Consider the following 23,428-nt stretch of genomic DNA (forward strand, 5'->3'; position numbering starts at 1 on the left):
AAAAAAAAGTGGAGCGAGTTATTGAGTGAAACAGTGTAGTTAGTCCAGTTTAGTCATGCAACACTGTATCCTTACATCCATCCCGTTGGCAGTTTCCCTCACTGATGGTATCACTGCCGGACTTGCCGTTCTTATAGCCAGCTTCTTTTCTTTATCAAACATTAATGATTCATGCTATACGTGGCCATGGAGATGAAGGACTTCAGTGCACACATTTATGGTGCCTCGCAAATGATTAGACCACGTTTAATGGGCAAGTCAATATATTATATAATAGCATGGCCCTATCACAGTTTCAGTTTAACTAATTATCATGTTTAAAATCCTGGAAACAACTGGAAATGGTTATAAAAGACATTTTACACTAACTCATATTAATTAATAAGACAAGTAAGTAATAAGTAAGCCATAAGTGTTATCAATATTACAATGTGCATTCCACAGTACCCACATAGCAAGCAGGTCTGGCCCGGATCCGGGATCAAGCCAGCACTCCTGGCTGACTTCTGGCATGATAAGACATATGTCATCCAGATATGGGCCAGGCCTGGCATAGATGGCACTGTCTAGTGATGGCATGCCACATCTGGTCCGATTGTGGTTTGGTGTACGTGGCCCAGGCTCATAGAAAATAGGTCTGGTCCAGATCTGGCATCAAGCTGGCACTTCTGACTGACTGGTGTCATGGCAGGGTGTATGTCAACCAGATATGGGCCAGGTCTGGCAATGATGGCACTATTTATGTATTTTAGTTAGAAGACCCAAATGCCATGTTGCAATGCTATACTGCTATGGTGGCCAACGTTTCAAATGCAGAGTTGACAGGTTTGTGAGTGTACACTTTATCCAAAACCTAGTGACGGTTTACTCATGTTTACCACTGTGTGGCTGTAGCTCAGGAGGTAGAGCAGGTCACCTACTGATCGGAAGGTTAGTGGTTTGATCCCTGGCTCCTCTAGTCTGCATGTCAAGAGTGTGAATGTGTATAAATGTAGTTGGGGAGCAACAGCGTTTCGTCATGTTGCTTTTGCACTATTATGCTCCAGCACATGTTGTTATTACATTGCTTGATTAAGGTACACATTAGGCTGACATCTGGGCCAGCACAGGGCCAGCAGTGTGTCTGCACACAATGTGCTTACACATGGCCCACATACCACAAAGAATGACGGTCCTTTGGTGTCCCAGATAAGGTTTATCAGAGGTAATCCACACATGGGCCAGCACAGGACCACCAGTGTGTCTCCAACTGGTCTTGTGCTGGCCCATGTGTGGGCCCCCTCTGGCAAACGAGATCTGGGCCACCAAAGGGCCGTTATTCTTTGCGGTATGTGGGCCATGTGTAAGCACATTGTGTGGGCCAGATCGGGCCCATACCAATTTTGCTATGTGGGTATGTTAAGTGATTGTACATAACTTTGTTGATTACTTGATTAGATAAGGTAAGGTCATAGTAGATATTCAAAGCCAAGAATGTCCGGGAGTAACAATATCTCTAAGGTAACTTTTGAACTGAAATAGTTTCTAATAGTACCACAGAACAAATAGCTTACTTATTAGGAGGACGTTTATTTAATGCTGCATGTCAAAGTTCCTCTTATTCACTCAAAATGATCACAGTTGACCTAATTATAAATTAATACAAATACAAATTTATGGAAATTTAAAATATGAAGTTAAATGTTGAATCATCAATCGATCATAAAGCAGCATACGATTCTTTAAAACAATGAATAATTATTTATTTTTCCCCCCCAAGGGCTTGGTCTATGAATTTAATTTTTAAGCAACATAAGGAACAATAGACTGGTTTTCCTGGTTAGTGTTATGATCTTATTACCATTATCAAGAAACCACAGCCCCACAGAATTACAAGGTAGAATTCCAACCAACAAGCATTGTCTTTATTACCCTCCCTTGCTGTTTAATGATTAAATGAATGAAATCCATGATTTTATTAACTTGATCAAAATATTTCAGGGTCTTAACACAGCAGAACATTTAATATTTTGGTATAAGGAAATGCAGATATTCATAAGTTATTATTAGATGATAAATAATGTGTCTGTCTCAGTAATAAATAATAATAATGAGCTGAAGTAATGAAGGATAAAGTAATGTACCCAGTGTTTGAGTTCAGGCTTCAGGCTGGTTTAACCTTCAGCAGGTCCAGTGTTGAATTTGACAGCAAATTAGGATTTAGTTTTAGTCATAATTAAGGCATTAAATTATTTTAGTTTCGGTCGACTAGGCATCACAAGATGATAGCAGAATAAATCTAAATTTGACTCATTTGATTTGAAAAATAAAAAAGTGTAAAAGTTTGTCTGTTTTTACCAGCAGGAGTTGCTCCATTTTATTTTCCTTGACATCAAATACGAAATGCGTTGGTAGGTGCGCTCTTCTCCTTACAAATGCTGAAATTGTATTGGATTTCCGTGAGAAGAGCATGAGAATAAATGAGCCCCTCCACCCACACCCACGTTTCCCGGGAACATATCAAACGTGCCAATCTAACCTTTCTGCACAAGGAAATAAATTCTGATTGGATCGCATCCAAACTCGCCCCGCCTTTGTACAGAACTTAAATTACATCTGATTCGGCCTCATTTTTATTCGTAGACAAAACTGTCAATACATGTCATCATAAAGTTGTCATCTTGTTTTTGTCAGAAAAACAATGAGGACAATTATTGATTAATGAAATGAACACTCATTTTTGGAGAAAAACATTATTATTATTATTATCACACAAAACGAGACATGAAAGCATAACAGCCACAATGATTTAAACATAGTTTACTGAAAGCAAAAATGAAAACTTTTTATTAGTTTATAGCCACATATAACCATTCAACTTTAAGCGTTATCATGAAGGCCTCAGACACTGTAAACAGGTTGCTGTAAATTTTACGGCAACTTACTGGCAGATGGATGCAAGTAATAAGCTGTAAAAGGATTCGCAGGAATCGTCTTTGTAAGCACTTTTTACATCCTGCTGAAACCATTTTATATAAATTTGCTGTGACGGGATTTTACAGAAATTTACATTTACAGTAGTTACTGCACATTTATTTATTTTTGCTGTGTGTTTGTCTATCTACAGTGAAGTAACTGTAACTGTTATTTACAGTAATTTTCCATAATTTCATTTACAGTAAACTTACTGTAAAGAAAATGACAGAAACCACTGTGTCTAGATACCAATTATAATCATCAATATTAAATCAACGTGCATGACACAAGATCTGTTTATCGCAAAAAACTAGACTATAAATCTAAAGCTGTAGCAGGAAACATCACATTTGTAGGACTTGCACTTGCGTTTCCCACATAGCCCCAGTCAGGATTTAAAGCAGAAACCTTCTTGTTGTGAGGCGACAGTATGAACCTGTGGTAGGGTACCCCATTTCCTCATGTGCACCATGTATCAAGAGGTGAAGCTGTTAAACTGTTAAACAATGAGCCTTTATTAAAGACCAGCAGATGCACCTCTCTCCTTTAGACTGTGCCATATAGAGGTGATATTTTCCATATGGTCATACTTATTTTGAACTGTGAACCATGTGAAGTTGCTCCAGTGAAGTCCAAGTATAAAAATATAGAGTTGACTTCACAGGTTTTCTTCACCTGTTCATAAGCCCTACACTTTTCTCTCTCTCAGCTGCTGTCAGTTTTATTTCAAGTGTCCTTTGATAACTTGGCCTCTTGAACCCTGTTCTGGCAGTGAGTCACAGTTTAAGCCCATTTATCCATTTGTTATCTGTTCAGTTCAGGTCTGCAGCGTTTCCCGAGTTTCTGCTTTGTCCGCCTTCTCTTAGCATTTTCTCCCTGACCTGTTTGGCCCTACTATCAGATATTTTCTTGCTTTTGTTTATTTGATGTGACATTACTTATTACTAAGTAAATAAGCCAGATTTATCCCTACAGGCCAATTTTCATCCATTACTCTTGAAGAAAATTAACTTTTTTGCACAGTTTAAAGTTTTTTAAATCACTGTTTCTATTATTACTTGAGGGCGCTTAATGTTTAAAGATGATGAAAACCTGATGAATGCCTGTTGATGTTGTCCCTGGGCAACATACCTCAAAGGCAAATGTGACCATAATAAATTCTTTCCAAGGGACAAATAAAAAGTCAAAACTGTGCAACGTGCAGAATAAAGTTTTACAGCTGTGTTGTTGAGATAAAAGTGTTTAAAGATTGGCGTCCCCTGGCCCATAAGTGCTCAGGCAATGATGCTGAAAATTGATTATTCAGTTGTACTACAATGGAAATTTATCACAGTTGTGTTTTCTTTGCATTAGCTGACTTGACAAAGCTTAAAACTCCAGTCAGTGATAACAGATATCGGCAATGGTTATAAACTTTATTTGTTTTAGGATCTGTGCACACTAACATAAAAACTGGTGTTTCATTCTTCATTCTTCTAGCTCTTCTCCACAAAATAATCGCTATGGGTGCCGCCTACTCGAGATGTTATCAGATGTTATCAGATAATGACCATAAAAAGGTGACAGAAATGTACAAAGAAGATTTAAAAAACAGTAAAATGTTTCAAATATAGGAAGCAAAATTAATGCTAATCTTGAGATTTAGTGTATACAGTGGCAAAATTGACATTTTAATTTTAGTAAATTAATTTGATACTAAGTCTTCTAAATATTAAGTGTTATAGTTATAATATCTAATATATTATGATATCTATATCTGTAGGTAGTTTGTATACACTCCTTTTCTGAGTATTTATTTGTAATATTTATATAGAGATGTATATATTATATATATTTTTTGCACCATGACACTGTGTACAAACTTGGCAATAAAAGTGATTCTGATTCTAAAAAGGCTATGCATATATATATATATATATGCATATATATATATATATGCATATATATATACATATATATATACATATACATATATATGTATACATATATATATATGTATACATATATATGTATATATATGTTTATATATATATGTATATATATGTATATATATATGTATATAGATTACAGTTTATAGACTGCTGTTAATGATCTTTGCACTCTTGATATCACACTTAATGGTATTAAATGTATTACATTTTTCATCCAAACTTTGAACATAATCTGTTTTCGAATAGCTTATATGTTCAGCGTAGGTCACCACGGTGATTTAGCTAGGTTGAAAGAGGGACACTTTTGTGACACAGAAAAATCTACTTTAACAGGACATTTATCTTGCTTCATATTGAATTGCATAATCTGAGAAAGTATCCTTTACTCTAAGCCAATAAGCTGCTGCAAAACATCATGTTTAACTTTCAAAACCACAAATGGTGAAAGCCACTGTACTAATATGCTACTAGGTAATGACAAGTAACAATATAATTTCCATGTGTTACACCAAAAGTGTACCTGTAGTATTCGCCCCTCTCCTTCTTCAATGATGGGTCAACAGCACAGTAAATTGTGTTTTAAATTGAGTTTTTGGTAAAAGGACTGATCATCTTCATGGAGAATTGCTGGGCACCGTTCAGATAACACTAACTCAGTCTGAACAACTCCAGGATGGAGAGAGTAGGTCGTCACTCCTGTGCCTAAAAGTAAGGAAAAAGTGAATGAAATCACCAACGGTAAAGCTACTAGTCATGCATTTGATTTGAACAGAAAACTGGCAAATTAAAAGAAAGAAATGACAGCGTGTAAGGTGCATTATTTACCTTCTAATTGTTTAGCCAGTGATCGGGTGAAGAGGACGTTGGCTAGCTTGCTTTGAGCATAGGCTTTATTCTTGTCGTAATGCTTCTCACTGTTGAGGTCCTCAAGATTTATGGAGCCCCAGGAGTGAGCCATGGAAGATACATTGATAATCCTAGCTGGTGCCGACTTTTTAATCAGGTCAAGCAACAAATATGTCAACAGGAAGTAAATGGAGGGGGAGGAAATATGACTTTAAAATTGTCAATTTTCAGTTTCAGAAAATAGAGTGAAGTTAATGTATCTGGAAATAGTAACAATTTACTAAATACGAAATACTGTATCCCAAACTTGTTAAAGACTTTTACAATAAATGTACTACATCAAATAAATACCAAAAGAGAAAATGTGTTACAAAGACCACCCACAGCTTATGATTTAATTATGTTCAAGAGGAATGCTATCCTGCTGCACTAATTCTGCACAAAAACATCAAATTAAAAAGTGCGAGATGTCAGTTAAAAGTTTTGAGTCTTTTTCTTTTGGTGGGGCATGTTTATCAGACTTATGATGTGTGAAGTTATTTCCCTAAATACAATTGAAAGGGCAAAATCCTTTTTTAAAAACTACATTTCTATAATAACCATGAGCGGGTGCATTGTGAGCCAGGCAGCAGCCAGGAGCGAGGTCCTGGCGGACCGATCCCCGGCTACCAAGACTGGCAATTGGGACATGGATTGTCCCAAAAGCGGTGTTCTACCTGCACTATGTATAGTGTGGGCGGAGCGCTGCGGACTTCGACTTCGACTGAGAAAATTGTCGAGCGGTGGAAGAAATATGTACCTCCTTAATCCCACTGGCATGTCTTCCTTGGAGAAAGCAGAGTCTGGGAACGAAGGGGATAACCCGCCAATCTCTGGGGGCAAGGTCAATGAGGCAGTTAAACAACTCCTTGGTGGCATAGCCCCTGGGGTGGATGAGGTCCGCCCCGAGTTCCTGAAGGCTCTGGATCTTGTAGGGCTGTCTTGGTTGACATGCCTCTACAATGTAGCGTGGAGATCAGGGGCAGGCCACGTGGCGACGGGTGGTGCCCCATCTTTAAGAAGGGGGACCGGAGGGTGTGTTCCAACTACAGGGGGATCACACTCCTCAGCCTCCCTGGGAAAGTCTATGCCAGGGTGCTGGAAAGGAGAGTTCGTCCGCTAGTCGAACCTCGGATACAGGAGGAACAATGCGGTTTTCGTCCTGGTCGCGGAACACTGGACCAGCTCTTTATCCTCTCCAGGATACTTGAGGGTGCATGGGAGTTTGCCCAACCAGTCTACATGTGTTTTGTGGACTTGGAGAACGCATTTGATCGTGTCCCTCGGGGGGTCCTGTGGGGGGTGCTCCAGGAGTATGGGGTGTCTGACCCAATGCTATGGGCCATTAAGTCCCTATACAACCATTGCAAGAGCTTGGTCTGCATAGCCGGCAATAAGTCTGACTCATTCCTTGTGGGTGATGGGCTCCACCAGGGCTGTCCTTTGCCACCGATTCTGATCATGATTTTTATGAACAGAATTTCTAGGTGTAGCCAAGTGGCGGAAGGCTTTCACGTGGGTGGTCTCAGGATTTTATCTCTGCTTTTTGCGGATGATGTGGTTCTGTTAGCTTAATGGGTAATGGCCTCCAGCTCGCCTTAGAACGTTTCACAGCCGAGTGTGAAGCAGTGGGAATGAGAATCAGCACCTCCAATTCTGAGGCCATGGTCCTCAGCCCGAAAAGGGTGGAGTGACCACTCCAGGTCAGGGACGAGTTCCTGCCCCAAGAGAGAGTTTAAGAGAGTTTAAGTATCTTGGGGTCTTGTTCATGAGTGACGGGAGAAGGGAGCGGGAGATTGACAGATAAATTGGTGCTGCGGCCGCAGTGACGCGGACGCTGTACCGGTCTGTTGTGGCGAAGAGAGAGCTGAGTATAAAAGTGAAGCTCTCAATTTACTGGTCGATCTACGTCCCTACCCTCACCTATGGTCACGAGCTGTGGGTAGTGACCGAAAGAACGAGATCGCGGATACAAGTGGCGGAAATGGGCCTCTCCCTTAGAGATAGGGTGAGAAGTTCGGCCATTCGCTGGAGAGATTATATCTCTTGGCTGCCCCCGGACAAGCTGGAGGAGGTGGCTGGGGAGAGGGAGGTCTGGGCTTCTCTCCTTGGGCTGCTGCCTCCGCGACCGGGCCCCAGATAAGCGGAAGAAAATGGATGGATGGACTATGAGCATACCTGTGATGTGTAAAATTTTGATGACACATCTCATGTTTGTCCAGTGTTGCATTATGTTGATGGTCAGTTAACATGGATTCATTGTCTGCGGTTGGAAATGTTGGAAACAACATTTTAACTGATGATCAGTAATTCCAGAATCAACTGATTCCAAAAGCTGGAATTAGTAAATATTGTTGCAACTAGTCAACAAGTCAAAAGTCCTCAATATAGACTTGAAGGTATACACAAATGTCTTAAATCTTTTGTTTTTTCCAGTCTCAGAGCAGAAATAGCCAAACAACAGTTAATGACGGGTGAATTGTAATCTAGGTATGTGGGTAACTAGAAAACCTTGACCTGCACCTCACTTGAAATGTAACTTCACATTGCATCGATGTAGCCTGCATGGGTAATACAGCGTCATCCATTTGTGCCCTCTGGATCTATGTAGTCAAGGACACTACATAGATCCAGATTTCTTTTAAACTGTTATTGTGAGAGACAACAACAACAACAGTAATAACATGTTAAAGCAACTAAGCTTCCAGGAAAGGAAGTTATTGAAACAAAAAAATATCTTCACTAGAGTGACTTTCTAAACCTCAGGAGGGAAAAATGATCAGATGGCAAGGTTGATAAACTGTACTCTTTGATTTTAACCATGGCCTGTCTGCCTCTTCAAATATATTGAATCAGTGTCTAATATTAGAAGACAATCAATATCAGGGCTCAGCAATTAATGGACAAGACTTTCATAATAACCCAGTGCTTGGGTATTCTAAAGCTGTCTGGGTAGAGGTGCACAAGATGTGTGGAGCATCTCATTTAAGACAACCTTATACCTCGCTATGGAACAACACTGCTGTACAGATTGGGCGAAAAACTGTGTTCTGGAAGGAATGGCTTGTCAAAGGCATACACAGGATAAGTGATCTTTACTCAGGGGGAGTGTTTATGTCATTCGCTGAAATAACCCAAAAATATGGTTTGATAAGAGAAAATAATTTTTGGAAATATTTACAAATAAGGGATTGTATTACCAAAGGAAAATTTACTCAAAGCTCAAATATGGTGGTGGAGTTTTAAGAATTGTCCAGTACAGCACATAGAGCAGCTGTTTTCTACAAACTGTTTAACAATCCAAAAAAAGAGATATGTGAAAACTTGAGGATTATATGGCAGAGAGATCTGAGTTGTGCAATTTCTAAAGAAGACTGGTGTAGAATTTTGTCATTCTCTGATAAATATATAAGAGAGGCCAATTTAGTCAGTATAAATTAATACACAGATGGTACTTCAATCTGTCCAAACTTTATAGAATGGGAATTAGTCCCAGTAATGTATGCTGGAAATGTAGTTCAGATCCAGGGACATTTATACATGCTATTTGGGAATGTGGGAAAGTTTATCCCTTTTGGCAAAAAGTATTGGACAAAATAGGAAGGTGGATTGGTTTGATGATACCCTTGTCACCAAGACTGTGCTTATTAGGGGATCGGTCGGTGTTACCTGGGGTTTCAAAATATGACTTTGTGGTTATAAAGGTGGGGGTGATCGCAGCGGCTCGAGTTATTCTCAGTGTATGGAAGGAACCATCTCCTCCAGAATATAATAGGTGGAAAGAAAATATGCTGAAAATGGTGTCGTATGAAAAATTCTTGGCTAGGATTAATGATGATAGGGAGGGTTTTGACAAATCATGGGGATGTGTTTTTGGCTGAGATGGTTGAAATTTATTTGGTCAGGGCAATTATCTTTAGTTAAATTTTATGCTTGCTGCATTGTATGTTTGTGTAGGCACTCGGTAATGGAATAACTTAAGAATTCGATTTTATTGTCCTTTTTTGCGGGTGTACCGATAGTTAGTAAGTATTGAAAATAGACCCAAAATACAAAAGGTGAATTAACCATGGGATTGGAAGCTGTCTTTTCTTTTCTTGTTTCTTTTCTGTTGTTGTTTTGTTTATGTTTTCATGTTGTTAAATGTTAAAAACAAATAAAGACTTCAATTACAAAAAAAAAAGAAGACAATCAATATAACTGTCACGGTCCTGGGTCGGTGACCGTGACAGTTATATTGTCACGTGACAGTTATTTTGTATCTGGTTAATTTGTGTTTCTTGATTGTTTGTTATTTGTTTGTTTGTTTGTTATTCATGGTTGTCACTGTTAGTATTTATTTTTCTGTCCTAGTATTTCCGGAGTTCTAGTTCTTAGGGTTTGTTATTTGGCTTCCCTGTGTTGTGTGTTGTCTACTCTGTGCCCTCCTGTCCCATGTTTTCTCTGTTCCGCCTGTTTGCAATATTGAGCAGCCATAAATAAAGGCTTACCTTTTGTTCAAAACATTTTCCTGCAGCTTTACTGTTCTGCAGTAATAAAAATGTTGGTCTTGAAAGGAGTGTTGTGTTTAGACTGTAAAATGGTACCATACAAAAGTTATTAAAGATTTTTTGTATCATTAGAGTGGCCTACTAAACCTTGGTAACGAAAAATGTTCTGATAGCAGGGTCGATAAACTCTACTTTTTTTTTTATTTTAACCAAAGCCCTATCTACCTCTTTAAACATATTATTGCTTCAGTGTCTAATTATAGAAGCCAATCAATATAACTACTATATATGGAAATGTCAGGGTTAAACACACACGATGAGGAAAATGAATTTTGAAGTGAGTGTGGCTAAAAGGAAGTGAAAATGCAGTACACTGTAACGTCAAATCTCTTATCTGGAAGTTGACCTTAAACTTCATGTCTGTCTGTCATATCTAAAGCATGTGTTAACACTTTGCTGTTCTGCAGTAAAGTCGTAAAAATGCTGATTATGAAACAAGTGTAGCATTTAGGAGAAAGTATCTGATCCAACTTCAACATCACAAAGTGAGAATTGAAAAATCCTATGCATTTGTAACTTTTTGAAGGATTTAGACTAGTACAACCTAAAATGTGACCGCTCCCCTCAAAATTGTATTTACATGTTAATGCAGCCATGAGTGGAAATTGCACTCCCCCTCATGTGTTACTGTGACAGGCTGCTTGCAAAAAAAGTGCCTAAGATACTATTTAAAAGTTGTTCTTTGTTGAGTCAGTTTTTATATTTGAAAGATTCACAAGTAAAAACAAAAAACAAATGATTGGTGCACAGGCAGTTCACAGACAGTAGCTTTTTAACTATTGTACAGTATTATACTGAAAGTCCAAATAACCCGCTACTCCTGTCTAACGCTGGCAATGTCTTGGTACCAGTGATGGGAATGACAGTGTAACGGTGTTACTAATGGCATTACTTTTTACAGTAACGAGTAATCTAACTAATTACTATTCCTATCATTACAACGCTGTTACCCTTACTAACAAGAAAATGCGGTGCGGTCGCGTTACTATTTTTCAACAAACAGACAGTTGAAGCTGTGTTCAGCTTACCGTACCTTATATCAGTTGCATGGAAGTAGTTGTAAGTAATCTGGGCGCTACAGCTTTAAGCAGCTGTGCGCGCTCCCGCGGGTGGCAATCACTTTCTTGCAGATGATCACTGTTTGGCACGACACCTGTCTAACCTTTCTGAACAAGGAAATTACTTCTGGTTTGATCACTTCCAAACTCGCCCCGATTTTCTACATAGCTCAATTAGTTCTGATTCGACCTCATTTTCATTCGTTGACAAAACTGTCAATACATGTGATCATAGTTATCCTGTTTTCGTCAGAAAAAAAATGACAATTATTGGTTAATGAAATGAACACTCATTTTTGGAGAAAAACATTTATTGTCACACAATATCAGACATGAAAGCATAACAGCCATAATGATTTAAATTTATTTTATTGAAAGTGAAAAAACAATTTTTTTGTAGCCACATATAACCATTAAACTTTTAGCATCATGAAAGCGTCACACGCTGTAAACAGGTTGCTGTAAATTTTACAGCAATTTACTGCCAGATGGATGCAAGTAATTAAAGGATTCACAGGAATCGTCTTTGTAAGCACATCCTGCTGAAACAGCATTTTCTATAAATTTGCTTTGACGGGATTTCACAGAAATTTACATTTACAGTAGTTACTGCACATTTATTTATTTTTGCTGTGTGTTTGTCTATCTACAGTGAAGTAACTGTAACTGTTATTTACAGTAAGCTTACTGTAAAGAAAATTACATTAACAACTGTGTGTAGCTACCAATTATAAGATCTGTTTATTGCAAAAAACTAGACTATAAATTCTTTTATGGATTAATGAGGCCGTAAAAATTTAGGTGATATTGATCCAGTTGACTAATATAATACTGGCGATAACACAATTAACCTAAACATTTTTTGAAAGCAGACAGAAACAAATGAATGCTCTCCATAAGTCTGTTTAATGTCAGAAAGTGAAAAGAAAAGTTTTTGTAAACAATGTAGACAAGACTGCAGTCTATTATGAATTATCATGCAGATATTATCCAATTAATTACACACCTTGTATTAAACATTGATAAACCAAATATTTAAGCTTCTTTTAATTTTTATAAATCAGTATTATAAGCTTTCCACTGATCTTACACTTGCTATTCACAGAATTACAGTGTAGTTACCAGTTTCACTGTGTGAGTCAAAGGCAAATGTGACCATAATAAATTCTTTCCAAGGAACAAATAAAACGTCAGAACTGTGCAGCGTGCAGATTAAAGTTTTACAGCTGTGTTGTTGAGATAAAAATGAAGTGTTTAAAGATTGTCGTGGCCTACATTATAATGAAATCATCAGGTAATAAAGAAACAGAATACACTGCCAGGATTTTATTTTCAGTTCTGAATGTCTCAGTCCCATGTTAAAGAGAGCAAACTGCAGCTCAGCTCCCACAGCTTCTCCGCCACGTTGTCGTCTTTGGCAGCCGCAGAACAGTTAGCAGGAGCACAGTCACTGTAAGCAAGGATGTATCACGTAAGCACTTTGTTCACTTGTGTAACACGAACATTTTATGTTTGTTAACATCTACTGAGCAAATAACACGCTGCTTGTCAGCCACTGTTGCTTAAAGACTATAAGTCAACATTAACAGTGGCTTCTTTTTCTAAATTTGTACACTAGCAAGCATGAAGAACATCCAATGAATCAAAAGTTTGCCATTAAAAATGTTTTAGGAATTTAATATTCAGTTGTAACCAAATAATGTAGAATAATCTACACTTTTTATTTATTTAACAAAATCAAAACATACAGTCCTGCAGTTTTTAAATACTTTCTGTTCTGCGTTGCATTTGAATAATTCATTTTGCTTCCGACTTTCTTTAATGGAGAGAAGCTGTTATTTCATATATTTTGCCTGAAAATTGTGGGTTAGCACTGTTGCCGCACAGCAAGAAGGTCCTAAGTTCAATTCCACCATCAGGCCGGGGTCTTTCTGTCTGGAGTTTGCATGTTGTCCCCGTGTTTGCGTGGGTTCTCTCCGGGCACACCAGCTTCCTCCCACAGTCCAAAGACATGCAGTTGGTGGGGACAGGTTAAATGATCAATCTAAATTGCCCATAGGTGTGAATGTGGGAGTGAATGTGAGTGCGAATGGTTAGAATAATCCTTTAATATTTTAATTGTCCCACAAGGGGAAATTTGGTTGTACAATTGGTTGTCTGTCAGCCCTGCGAGAGACTGGCGACCTGTCCAGGGTGTACCCCGATTCTCTCCCTAAGACAGCTGAGATAGGCTCCAGCACCCCCCGCGATCCTGAAAAGGATAAGCAGAAGCGAATGGATGGATGCCTGCCAGTCCAGAGGTTTGTACTAAGATGGGAATTCATCACAGTCGTGTTTTCTTTGCATTAGCTGACTTGACAAAGCCTAAAGCCCCAGTCAGTGATAACAGATAGAGGTGATGGTTACAAACTATATTTGTTTTAGGATCTGTGCACACTAACATAAAAACTGCTGTTTCATTCTTCATTCTTCTAGCTCTTCTCCACAAAATAATCGCTATGGGTGCCGCCTACTCGAGATGTTATCAGATAATGACCATAAAAGGTGACAGAAATGTACAAAGAAGATTTAACCCCCCCCCAGTAAAATGTTTCACTGTTTCAAATATAGGAAGCAAGATTAATGCCACAAAAAACTGCTAAACTTGAGATCTAGTGCGGCAGAATGGACATTTTAATCTTAACAAATGTGTGCTCTCTAATTTGATACCAAGTATTTTAAATATTAAACATTATAGTTATAATATCTAATACATTATAATATTTATATCTGTAGTAGATTATATATTACTCTTTTCGTGTTACTTAATTGTAATTTTATATAATAGTTATTTAATATATTATATATATATTTTTTTTTATTTTTTTTTTTTTTTTGCACCATGACACTGTGTACAAACTTGGCAATAAAAGTGATTCTGATTCTAAAAATTTCATAATGGATACATCTCTCCCTGGTCACCTACTTGTTGAACTCTTACCATCTGCCAGACAGTGCAGTCAGAGAAAGGACAGAAGGACTGAATAGCAGTTTTTCTCTCAGAGCTATAAAAAGTATTAAAATGCTACAATGTCCACTTGAATGTGATCGGTGTAATTAGGGGTTGTGCAATTTGAGAGAATAGAGACAGGTTGCTTTTGTATTATTTATCTTACATAGTTTGTTTTCTTTTACAGTTTATAGTTTACAGTTTATAGACTGCTGTTAATGATCTTTACACTCTTGAGATTGCACTTAATTTTGTTGTAAATGTTACTGTAACAATGAGGAAATCCTATTCTATTCTGTGTTCTAGGAGCTGCTTTGCCAGGAGTGTAAAATGAGACTTTGCAGCAGATTTGAATCAAGTATACAAACATGCATACGTTTTCTGCATTGCCAAATGAATTGAAGCACATTCAGGTGACAATATGTGCACAGTTTACACTGCTGTAACGTTGCAGCTTAGCTTCATTTGTGATGTTAGTAATTCACGTCTAAGTTCCACATATGACATGTATTCACCTACCAGGGAATCTATATTGCAATTAAAACATGGTATTAAATGCATTACATTTTTCACTAAAACCTTGAACATGTCTTCGGCTTAAGTCATCACAGTGATTTGTCCAGGTTAAAAGAGAGACACTTTTGGGACACAGAAAACTCTGACTTTAACTGGACATTTATCTCGCTTCATATTTCACACCTTTAAATAACTGCTTCATGGCAAATATCTTTACTATTCATCTGATTTAGTTTCCAGATTGCAAAATCTGAGAAAGTACTCTTTACTCTGAGCTGATGAGTTAAACATCATGTTTACCTTTCATTGGTCTAAAACTATTAAGTGTTGAAAGCCACTGTATTAATAGACTACTAGATTATGGGTAACAAGCTGCAATATAATTTCTGTGTGTTACAGCAAAAAGTGTACCTGTAGTATCCGCCACTCTCCTTCTCTAATGATGGGTCAACAGCACAGTAAATTGTTGTCTGCGCTCCCTGGACAGAGTTTTTGGTAAAAGGACTGACCATCTTCATGAAGAATTGCTGGACACCGTTCAGATGACGCCATAACTCAGTCTGAACAACTCCAGGATGGAGAGAGTAGGTCGTCACTCCTGTGCCTAAAAGTAAGGAAAAAGTGAATGAAATCACCAACGGTAAAGCTACTAGTCATGCATTTGATTTGAACAGAAAACTGGCAAATTAAAAGAAAGAAATGACAGCGTGTAAGGTGCATTATTTACCTTCTAATCGTTTAGCCAGTGATCGGGTGAAGAGGACGTTGGCTAGCTTGCTTTGAGCATAGGCTTTATTCTTGTCGTAATGCTTCTCACTGTTGAGGTCCTCAAGATTTATGGAGCCCCAGGAGTGAGCCATGGAAGATACATTGATAATCCTAGCTGGTGCCGACTTTTTAATCAGGTCAAGCAACAAATATGTCAACAGGAAGTGACCTGGAGAAGGAGGAAATATGACTTTAAAATCCAATTTTCAGTTTCAGAAAACAGAGTGAGGGTAATGTATTTGGAAATAGTGACACTTCACTAATTACGAAATACTGTACTTACCAAAATACTTACCTTAACTTGGTAAAGACTTTCACAATAAATGTACTACATCAAATAAATACCATAAGACAGAATGTGTTACAAAGACCACCCACAGCTTATAATTTAATTACGTTAAATTAAATAACAAACAACACAAGTGGCTCCTGTTATTTCAAGAGGAATGCTATCCTGCTGCACTAATTCTGCACAAAAACATCAAATTAAAAAGTGCGAGATGTCAGTTAAAAGTTTTGAATCTGTGTCTTTTGGTGGGGCATGTTTATCAGACTTATGATGTGTGAAGTTATTTTCCTAAATATAATTAAAAGGGCAAAACCCTTTTTTAAAAACTAAATTTCTATAATAACCACGAGGACACCTGTGATGTGTAAAATTTTGGTGACACATCTCATGTTTGTCCAGTGCATTATGTTAATGGTCAGTTAACACAAATTCATGTTGGAAACAACATTTCAACTGATGATCAGTGGTTCTGGAATCAGTTGATTCCAAAAGCTGGAATCAGGACATATTGTCGCAGGAAGTTGACCTTTTACTTCATGTCTGTCTGTCATATCTAAAGCATGTGCTTAAACTTTACTGTTCTGCAGTAAAGTCATAAAAATGCTGATTATGAAAGAAGTGTTGCATTTAGGCTTAAGTGTCAGATCCAACTTCAACATCACGAAATGAGTATTGCATTTGTGACCTTTTGAAGGATTTGACAGCTGATGGGAGGGGCAAGTCAAAAGGGGTGGGACTACTCCAACCTGAAATTTGAACGCAACCCTCAAAATTGTGTTGACATGTTAATGCAGCCACGGATGGAAATTGCACTCAAGTTCATACGATACCATAAAAAAAACGTCTTGGGCCAATGCTCGTAGTAAGTTTTTGACTTTTAAATGTTTGGGAATCACCTTGTTGGTACACAAATATAATTTTATGCCTGTCAAATTGTGTCATCTTTGGCATTTTGTTGCAGATAGAGCTAAAAAATGGGAAGAAATTATGTGTTACTGTGACAGACTGTTTGCAAAAAAAATGGCAAAAGATACTATTTGAAAGTGGCTCTTTGTTAAGTTGAGTCCGTTTTTATATTTGAATGATTTATAGGTCCAAAATAATAATAATAAAAATACAAAAGTCTGCTTCCTTGGGAGAAGAATATATAGAAGGGAGTGGAAGTGGAAGGTGTGGGTTAAGACTTTTGCATAGCACTGTGGGTCAGAGTGGTTTGAAGCCACTGCCTACCACTCCTCGAGTCATTTAGGATGTGAGGCACTGTTATTTACTTGTACCACTGAGTAAAATTAAATATTTCCTGTCATAAGCAGACTGTAATTTATTAACTCTATTAAAAACCTTTTAAAGAATTTTCAACCAGTTTTGTGTGCTTCCGTTTGAGTTTTACCTGAGATATTATTTTCTGATTTCTTTCACCCCATTTAAAGAAATCTTGGAAATGTCCTGGGACGTGCTAATTGTTTTGGGTACAACTTCATTTGTCAAATCTCTCCCCCCAAATCAAAAAGTCTGGAGAAGGATTAGTCGGTACTAATGTATAAGTCAGGCCAGGTGTGACTGAGGCCTGATTTTATTTACCCAGGTGATTGACACCGATCTGCATCTCAAAACCATCAGCTGTTTTCCCAAAGGGACAGACCATCACACCTGCATTGTTGATGAGGATGTTCAGCTTTGGCTCGTCTGTAGAAAAAAGTGAAAAAAAAAATAGGGGGGGGGGGTTTAAAAATAAGCAACTTTTCATGTGCGTTCACATGGATGTTTCTTTAGCCAGAAAATCATTTTACCTTTGTTGATGGCTTCAGCAAATTCTCGTATAGACTTGCTGTCTGACAAATCAAGTTTCATGCAAACGACATGTTCATTGCCTGAGCTTTCGATGATGTCTTTCACGGCTGCGTTTGCTTTCTCCATGTCCCTGCATGCTATGATCACCTTTTCTGCCCCTACAAAGAAAAATAAAAGACGGGAGTTAAAACAGCACATGCACTGAATGCATGGCGAAAATACATAAAAGCAAGGTGTAGCTCAGTGGGTGGAGAGTGCCCTCTCATGACAAAATGTGCACATTACATTTTTCATAACTTGCGAAGCTTTTAATGGGGACAGTAAGAAAGACCAATAATCACTTAAGATATCAGAAACAACCACATTTCTCAGAAAAGACAAACACACAAAAAAACCTGAAACTAATCTGTCTGAGATACCCAAAGGCACATATAGTCACGTATGCTTTTGCAGTACATGCAAAAGCAAGATTTTTTTTTTTTAAAGTAACAGGCAGAAAGACCGACAAACAAGCAGCACCACAGCATGTCTAGCAAAGAAACACAGAGTTGGAGATGTAGCTCTTGGGTTTTTTGCAATTTCTCTGAGCTTTGCATGACCTTGCTTTGCATGACCTTGCATGACCGGAGGTGATCACACAGGAGTTGAAGATATTAAACAAGTGGTTTGATAGAAACAAATTGTCCTTAAATTTAAATAAAACAAAATTTATGTTATTCGGAAACTATAAGAAAAACATTAACATTGAAATTTGTGTCGATAATATATATCTAGAAAGGGTTAATGCCATAAGATTTCTTGGTGTGATCATTGATCATAAGGCCTGTTGGAGCTACAGTTGTAGCCACAGCTGCCCTGGGGCAGACTGACAGAAGCGAGGCTGCCATATCGTGCCATCGGCCCCTCTGGCCAACACCAGTAGGCGGTAGGGTAAAGTGTCTTGCCCAAGGACACAACGACCAGGACAGAGAGCCCGAGGGATCGAACCGGCGACCTTCCGGTTACAGATGCGACTTCCCAACCCCCTGAGCCACGGTCGCCATATACAAGTAATATTCAGACTATAATCATAATGCAGAAAAGGGCCATTAGACTAATAAATCAGGAGGGGTATAGGGCTCACACAAATGCACTCTTTATTAGGACGCAAGCTATAAAATTCCAGGATCTGGTGAAGTTTAAAACAGTGCAAATAATATATAAGGTAAGGAAAGGGATGCTCCAATCGAAATAAGTAAATGGTTCTTAGAAAGAGAAGGGAGGTATAATTTTAGAGGGAAGTGGAATTTAAAATTACAAAGAGTAAGAACAACATTGAAAAGGATGTCTATTTCAATAGCGGGAGTTAAAATCTGGAACGAGTTAAAAGAAGAAATAAAGGTCACTAGTGATATAAACCAGTTTAAAATACAACTCAAAAAAGAAATATTAAATAAGTATAAGAATCAAGAAAATGCAATTAACCCAAGACAGCAGTCAAACTCATGTTTATTTTCTTCTGCAAATTAGCAAATCTAAATATAGTTTTAGTTGAACATGTGAAAATATTTTTTTGAGATGTTCTAAGTTGAAGGCATTGTATACGTTTTTGTTGTTCAAATTTAGATGATGAGGATGTAAACCTGAGGGGGTTAGGGCAAAATAAGTATATACTTCTGCCTACTCCTTTTCAAACAACTGTATGGAATGATTTTATGAAACGTTGGTGAATGTATATGTTTGAAATAAAAAAAGAACTGAACTGAACCTTGGCGCTAATTTTCTGGGACATCCACTCCTGAGAAAATTGGCAACTGTCCTGAATATTTTTTCATAATCTTTCTCGGTATAAAATAAGGGACTTCGTATTGTTTGGAAATGGCGTTTTAACCCTTCCCAGATTAAACATTATTCAGACACTGTTGTCGAAATGAAAAGCACACAATTGCTAATTTCTGGGCAGAACCTTAATTGTGTAATTCTCCTGTTACACCACATACCAAAGTTGGCCTTTTCAGCCATGTGCACATACAAAAATACTTTTTTTAAAATATTAATTAACATTAATACTGCTGTCTGCCATGTTACTGGCTCATTAGATATTTGCTTGAAAAAGCACTTGAACAGGTGTAGCTACTAAAGTGACCACTGAAAACAGCCTTTTCATTAAAAGAGTGAATGGCTGTGTGTAACTAATATTTTTGTTCTGACAAAGCAGACAATTTAATAAAATGACTGTAAGAAGACCCACTAAGGTAGGTGCAAAAATTCAGCTTCTTATTGTTGAATAATTGTCCACGACTATTCATTTTTTCTTCTAATTAAGACACACTAACACATTGCTTCATGCTCTGTGTCTGAGTTCATTTTGTCCTTGTATTTTACTTTAAAACTAAAGAAAAAATTTACTATACCAAACAAGAACTGTGCCTAAAGATCTAAATCAGGAACTGGTTCCAAATTGTTCCATTACTCAGCTACTTTTCCTGACAGCCACATGTTGCACAACAATCATGGGAGTGGAGGATTGCCACGCCTGAGTCATGCTCAGAATTTACACGGAACAATAGAACTTGTGTTAGCCTTCCTTATAATTTATCTACAGGAGAATCAATACTGGCAGATCTGTGTTTAAATAAACTGTTTTTATCGTAATCATTTTCTTGATGGCACGGCGCGGTTCTATTGGAGCTTAGCAATAATTAGGGAGGACTCATGGTGGCAGAGGCAACTGGGCAGGGTAAACCCTGGACAGGCATCTAACAGAAGCACACACTGTCAGCAGTAAAAAAAATTATTTCCCAACTTTTAGGACTATCAAAATCTTGTGTGTAACTATGATCCCCATTGCTGATCCACTTCAGGGTTATGGGGGAACAGGGTGAGAGGCACGCCATGCCCTGGATGGATTTATACTCAACGGATGGCCAGAAACATCCATCCATCTATCTTAACCAAATTCACGTCCGCACCTGCAGCCAATTTAGAGGCAGCAGAGTGTGCAGTGGATCCAACTGTGGCCTCACAGCAAGAAGGTCCTGACCTTGAACCTGCTGGTCAGGTGAGGCCTTTCTATGTGGGGTTTGAACGAGTTTCCTCCAAGGTTTACTTCATTGTAGTCTTTTATCTGTGCATCTAAAAGTCAACATTTCCTGCTAATGTTTCCTTTTTCCTCCTAACTCCATATCCTGATACGTAACACAAATAATCCCCACTTTAAAAAAAACAGTTGAGAGTTAATAAAGGTTTAAAATTTCATGATTTCAGTCAGACGAACCTCTCTTTGCCAGATCAATGGCAGTTTCTTTGCCGATGCCAGTGTTTGCTCCAGTGATGACAACAACTTTTCCCTCCAGCTTTTCATCACAAGACCAGCTGCGCCGGAAGACATTTCTGGGATGTTGAGAAAGCAGACTTAATGTCACAATCAGCAACACAGGAGTGATATGGCAAAACACGCAATTACACAACTGTAACTTAACAGAAAACTCTTTCAACTTCCAACAACCCGCAGCAAAGAAAATATTATCAACAACAATCTAGTCTAACGTAACGTATTAATAAATAACCCGACGTAATTTTATTTATTTATCGATCATGCAGCCTTAACACAAACTCAAAAACTTTCAGACTGAGGGATTTTGAGGTTTATGTAAAGTCTGCTTACCTTAAAGACGACATGTCTCTGGATTTCAGAAGTCACCGAGACTCAAGTACCTCATCAAAACCCGAAATAGTTACTGATCACTGATTCACCTCCACACGAAGCCCACAATGTTCATAGGAAGCCCCTGTAGATAAAAAAAAACAAAACATAACAAGGCGGAAATGTCCAAGTGCAATCAGACTTGACAAGCTGGATTTTCAACCAATCAACTGCTAGGCCGTCGGTGAACGAGAAAGCTGATTGGTTAACGTGGAAGTTTGAGTCTCACCCCCTAATAGGTGTGCTCGATTCGTGAAGGTGGGCTGCAGGCACGGGTGGGCAGGTCCGAGGAAGGAAATTGAAACAGGTTTTTCTTTTATTCTTTTCTCGAGGCTCTAAAAGGATCTCAGTTTATTCACTCCTCCTAGTGCTGCGATATTCGGTCAGTTCTTGCGCAATCTTGGTGACAAAGACGTACTACCACTATTAATAATAATAACAACAACAACAATAACAACAATAACGATAACAGCAGTCTTTTATAGCTTTATATTTTACTTCTCTACATAGGCTTTCATAGGTTATTTTCTGAATAATATATGAAAAAGCATTTAGCCTACCTCATTTATATACAGTTGGCTTCGACGTAGCCAGACACTCGAAGTTTTTTGTCACTTATTTTCAGTCCAGTCCTGATTGGTTGAACAACTTGACACAGACCTATGAATCAGGCACCTAACTCAAGGGTGTTGTGTCCACACATGACATCAGTTTAGCAAAGAAACAGTTTTTAGTTGCATCTTTAAGCACTTTGTTAATAGCGGCCTGTAGCTTGAACACATAATTTGTGTTTGAATTTGCCAAAAAAAAAAATAAAAAAATGCCATGAGAGACAGTTCCACTGGTATAAAATATTAATATTATTATTAGCCACAAATGGTTATTCCCAAAGAGTTTTTAGCAGATGATCTGGCAGATTTCGGCATGCTGTTCAGTGTTTCCTCAAAAAAGTTGAGGAAACTGAACAAGTGGAAGACATAAGAGCGCAAACCTAAAAAAAGAAAACACATCAACTACAGTACCTTGTACTTCTATGGGCCTGCAGTGCCTCGATAATGGCAATAAAATGATAACACTAACTCAAAAAAACAAAACAAAACAAACAAACCCCAAAACAGTGTAGTGTTCCTTATGTTGCTTAAAAATTAAATGTATAGACCAAGCTCTTGTGGAAAAAAAATAATTAGTTTATCATGTTAAAGTATGTAAGGCTGTTTAACCCACCAAAACACTGACACAGAACCTGAGATGAAATCAATTAATCCCAGTTTGTTGATGTTAGGATCCCTCTGTTTAGGATGCAGTGTTTTCAGTTTTGTTAATTTTCAGGATTTCTTCTGTATATTGATATTCAAAGGGTTTGTTTCACATCTAGATCTGGGGTTTTAGTTTATTTCAGATCCTTGTATCCCTTGAATTTCCATGACTGGTCTAGTGCCATTTTTGTCTCTTGTCTCATATCCCTTTGTGTCAAGTTAGTTGTAATTCCTCAGTGATTAGCCTGTAGTTCTGGTTCTCATTAGTTTTCTCTCTGTGTTTTGTGTTTCTAGCTTGAGGTCTTCTTATTTTTACTGACCTGTTCTCAGTTAAGGCTGTTTTGTATTCTGTCCCTCGTTTTAGTTTTCATGCTTCCTCTGTCTTCTCATGCCTTGTCTGTAGTTTTTTATCTGTCTGTGATTCAGCTTCTTGTCCTGTCTTGTCTCTCTTGATTGTTGACATCTGTGTTCCCACCTGTTTCCCATCCCTAGTGATGGGCAAAGCAAGGCTTCGTGAAACACTGAACTCCATCTCAACAGTGACACCTGCTGGCCCACTTTGCTATCGCCACATCTCGATATTTTTCTGTGAAACAACGACGCAGGCAAACCCTGCACGATTCCAAACAAAGCTACTTATTATACCAAACCGTCAGTAATTGATCATCACGTTTTGGAGAAATCTCCCCCAAAACAAGGAAAAAAAAATCTGAGACTGTTAAACACCGCAATCTGTGACTGTAGTCATCAGCAAA

General features: G+C 38.0%; 1 protein-coding gene across 2 annotated transcripts; it reads right to left on the bottom strand.

Moving 5' to 3' along the window:
* Positions 1 to 12,266: 12,266 nt before the first annotated feature.
* rdh12l (retinol dehydrogenase 12, like) lies at positions 12,267 to 23,111 on the bottom strand. 2 transcript variants are annotated; one of them, XM_005932091.3, is made up of 8 exons: positions 22,994 to 23,111; positions 21,379 to 21,502; positions 20,989 to 21,104; positions 17,732 to 17,890; positions 17,523 to 17,627; positions 15,612 to 15,821; positions 15,296 to 15,488; positions 12,267 to 12,829 (listed from the first exon to the last, which is right to left on the bottom strand). In XM_005932091.3, the coding sequence occupies exons 2-8, from the start codon at positions 21,390 to 21,392 to the stop codon at positions 12,727 to 12,729; spliced, it is 900 nt and encodes a 299-aa protein (XP_005932153.1). In that variant the 5' UTR covers positions 21,393 to 21,502; positions 22,994 to 23,111; the 3' UTR covers positions 12,267 to 12,726. The 2 variants fall into 2 exon arrangements, with proteins under 2 accessions (XP_005932153.1, XP_014192218.1); XM_014336732.2 differs by lacking the exon at positions 22,994 to 23,111 and adding an exon at positions 21,647 to 21,664.
* Between the last annotated feature and the right edge of the window lie 317 nt (positions 23,112 to 23,428).

This window comes from Haplochromis burtoni, unplaced genomic scaffold, assembly GCF_018398535.1.
Source record: "Haplochromis burtoni strain Fernald_Lab_line unplaced genomic scaffold, NCSU_Asbu1 Contig_155, whole genome shotgun sequence".
Classification (NCBI taxonomy): domain Eukaryota; kingdom Metazoa; phylum Chordata; class Actinopteri; order Cichliformes; family Cichlidae; genus Haplochromis; species Haplochromis burtoni.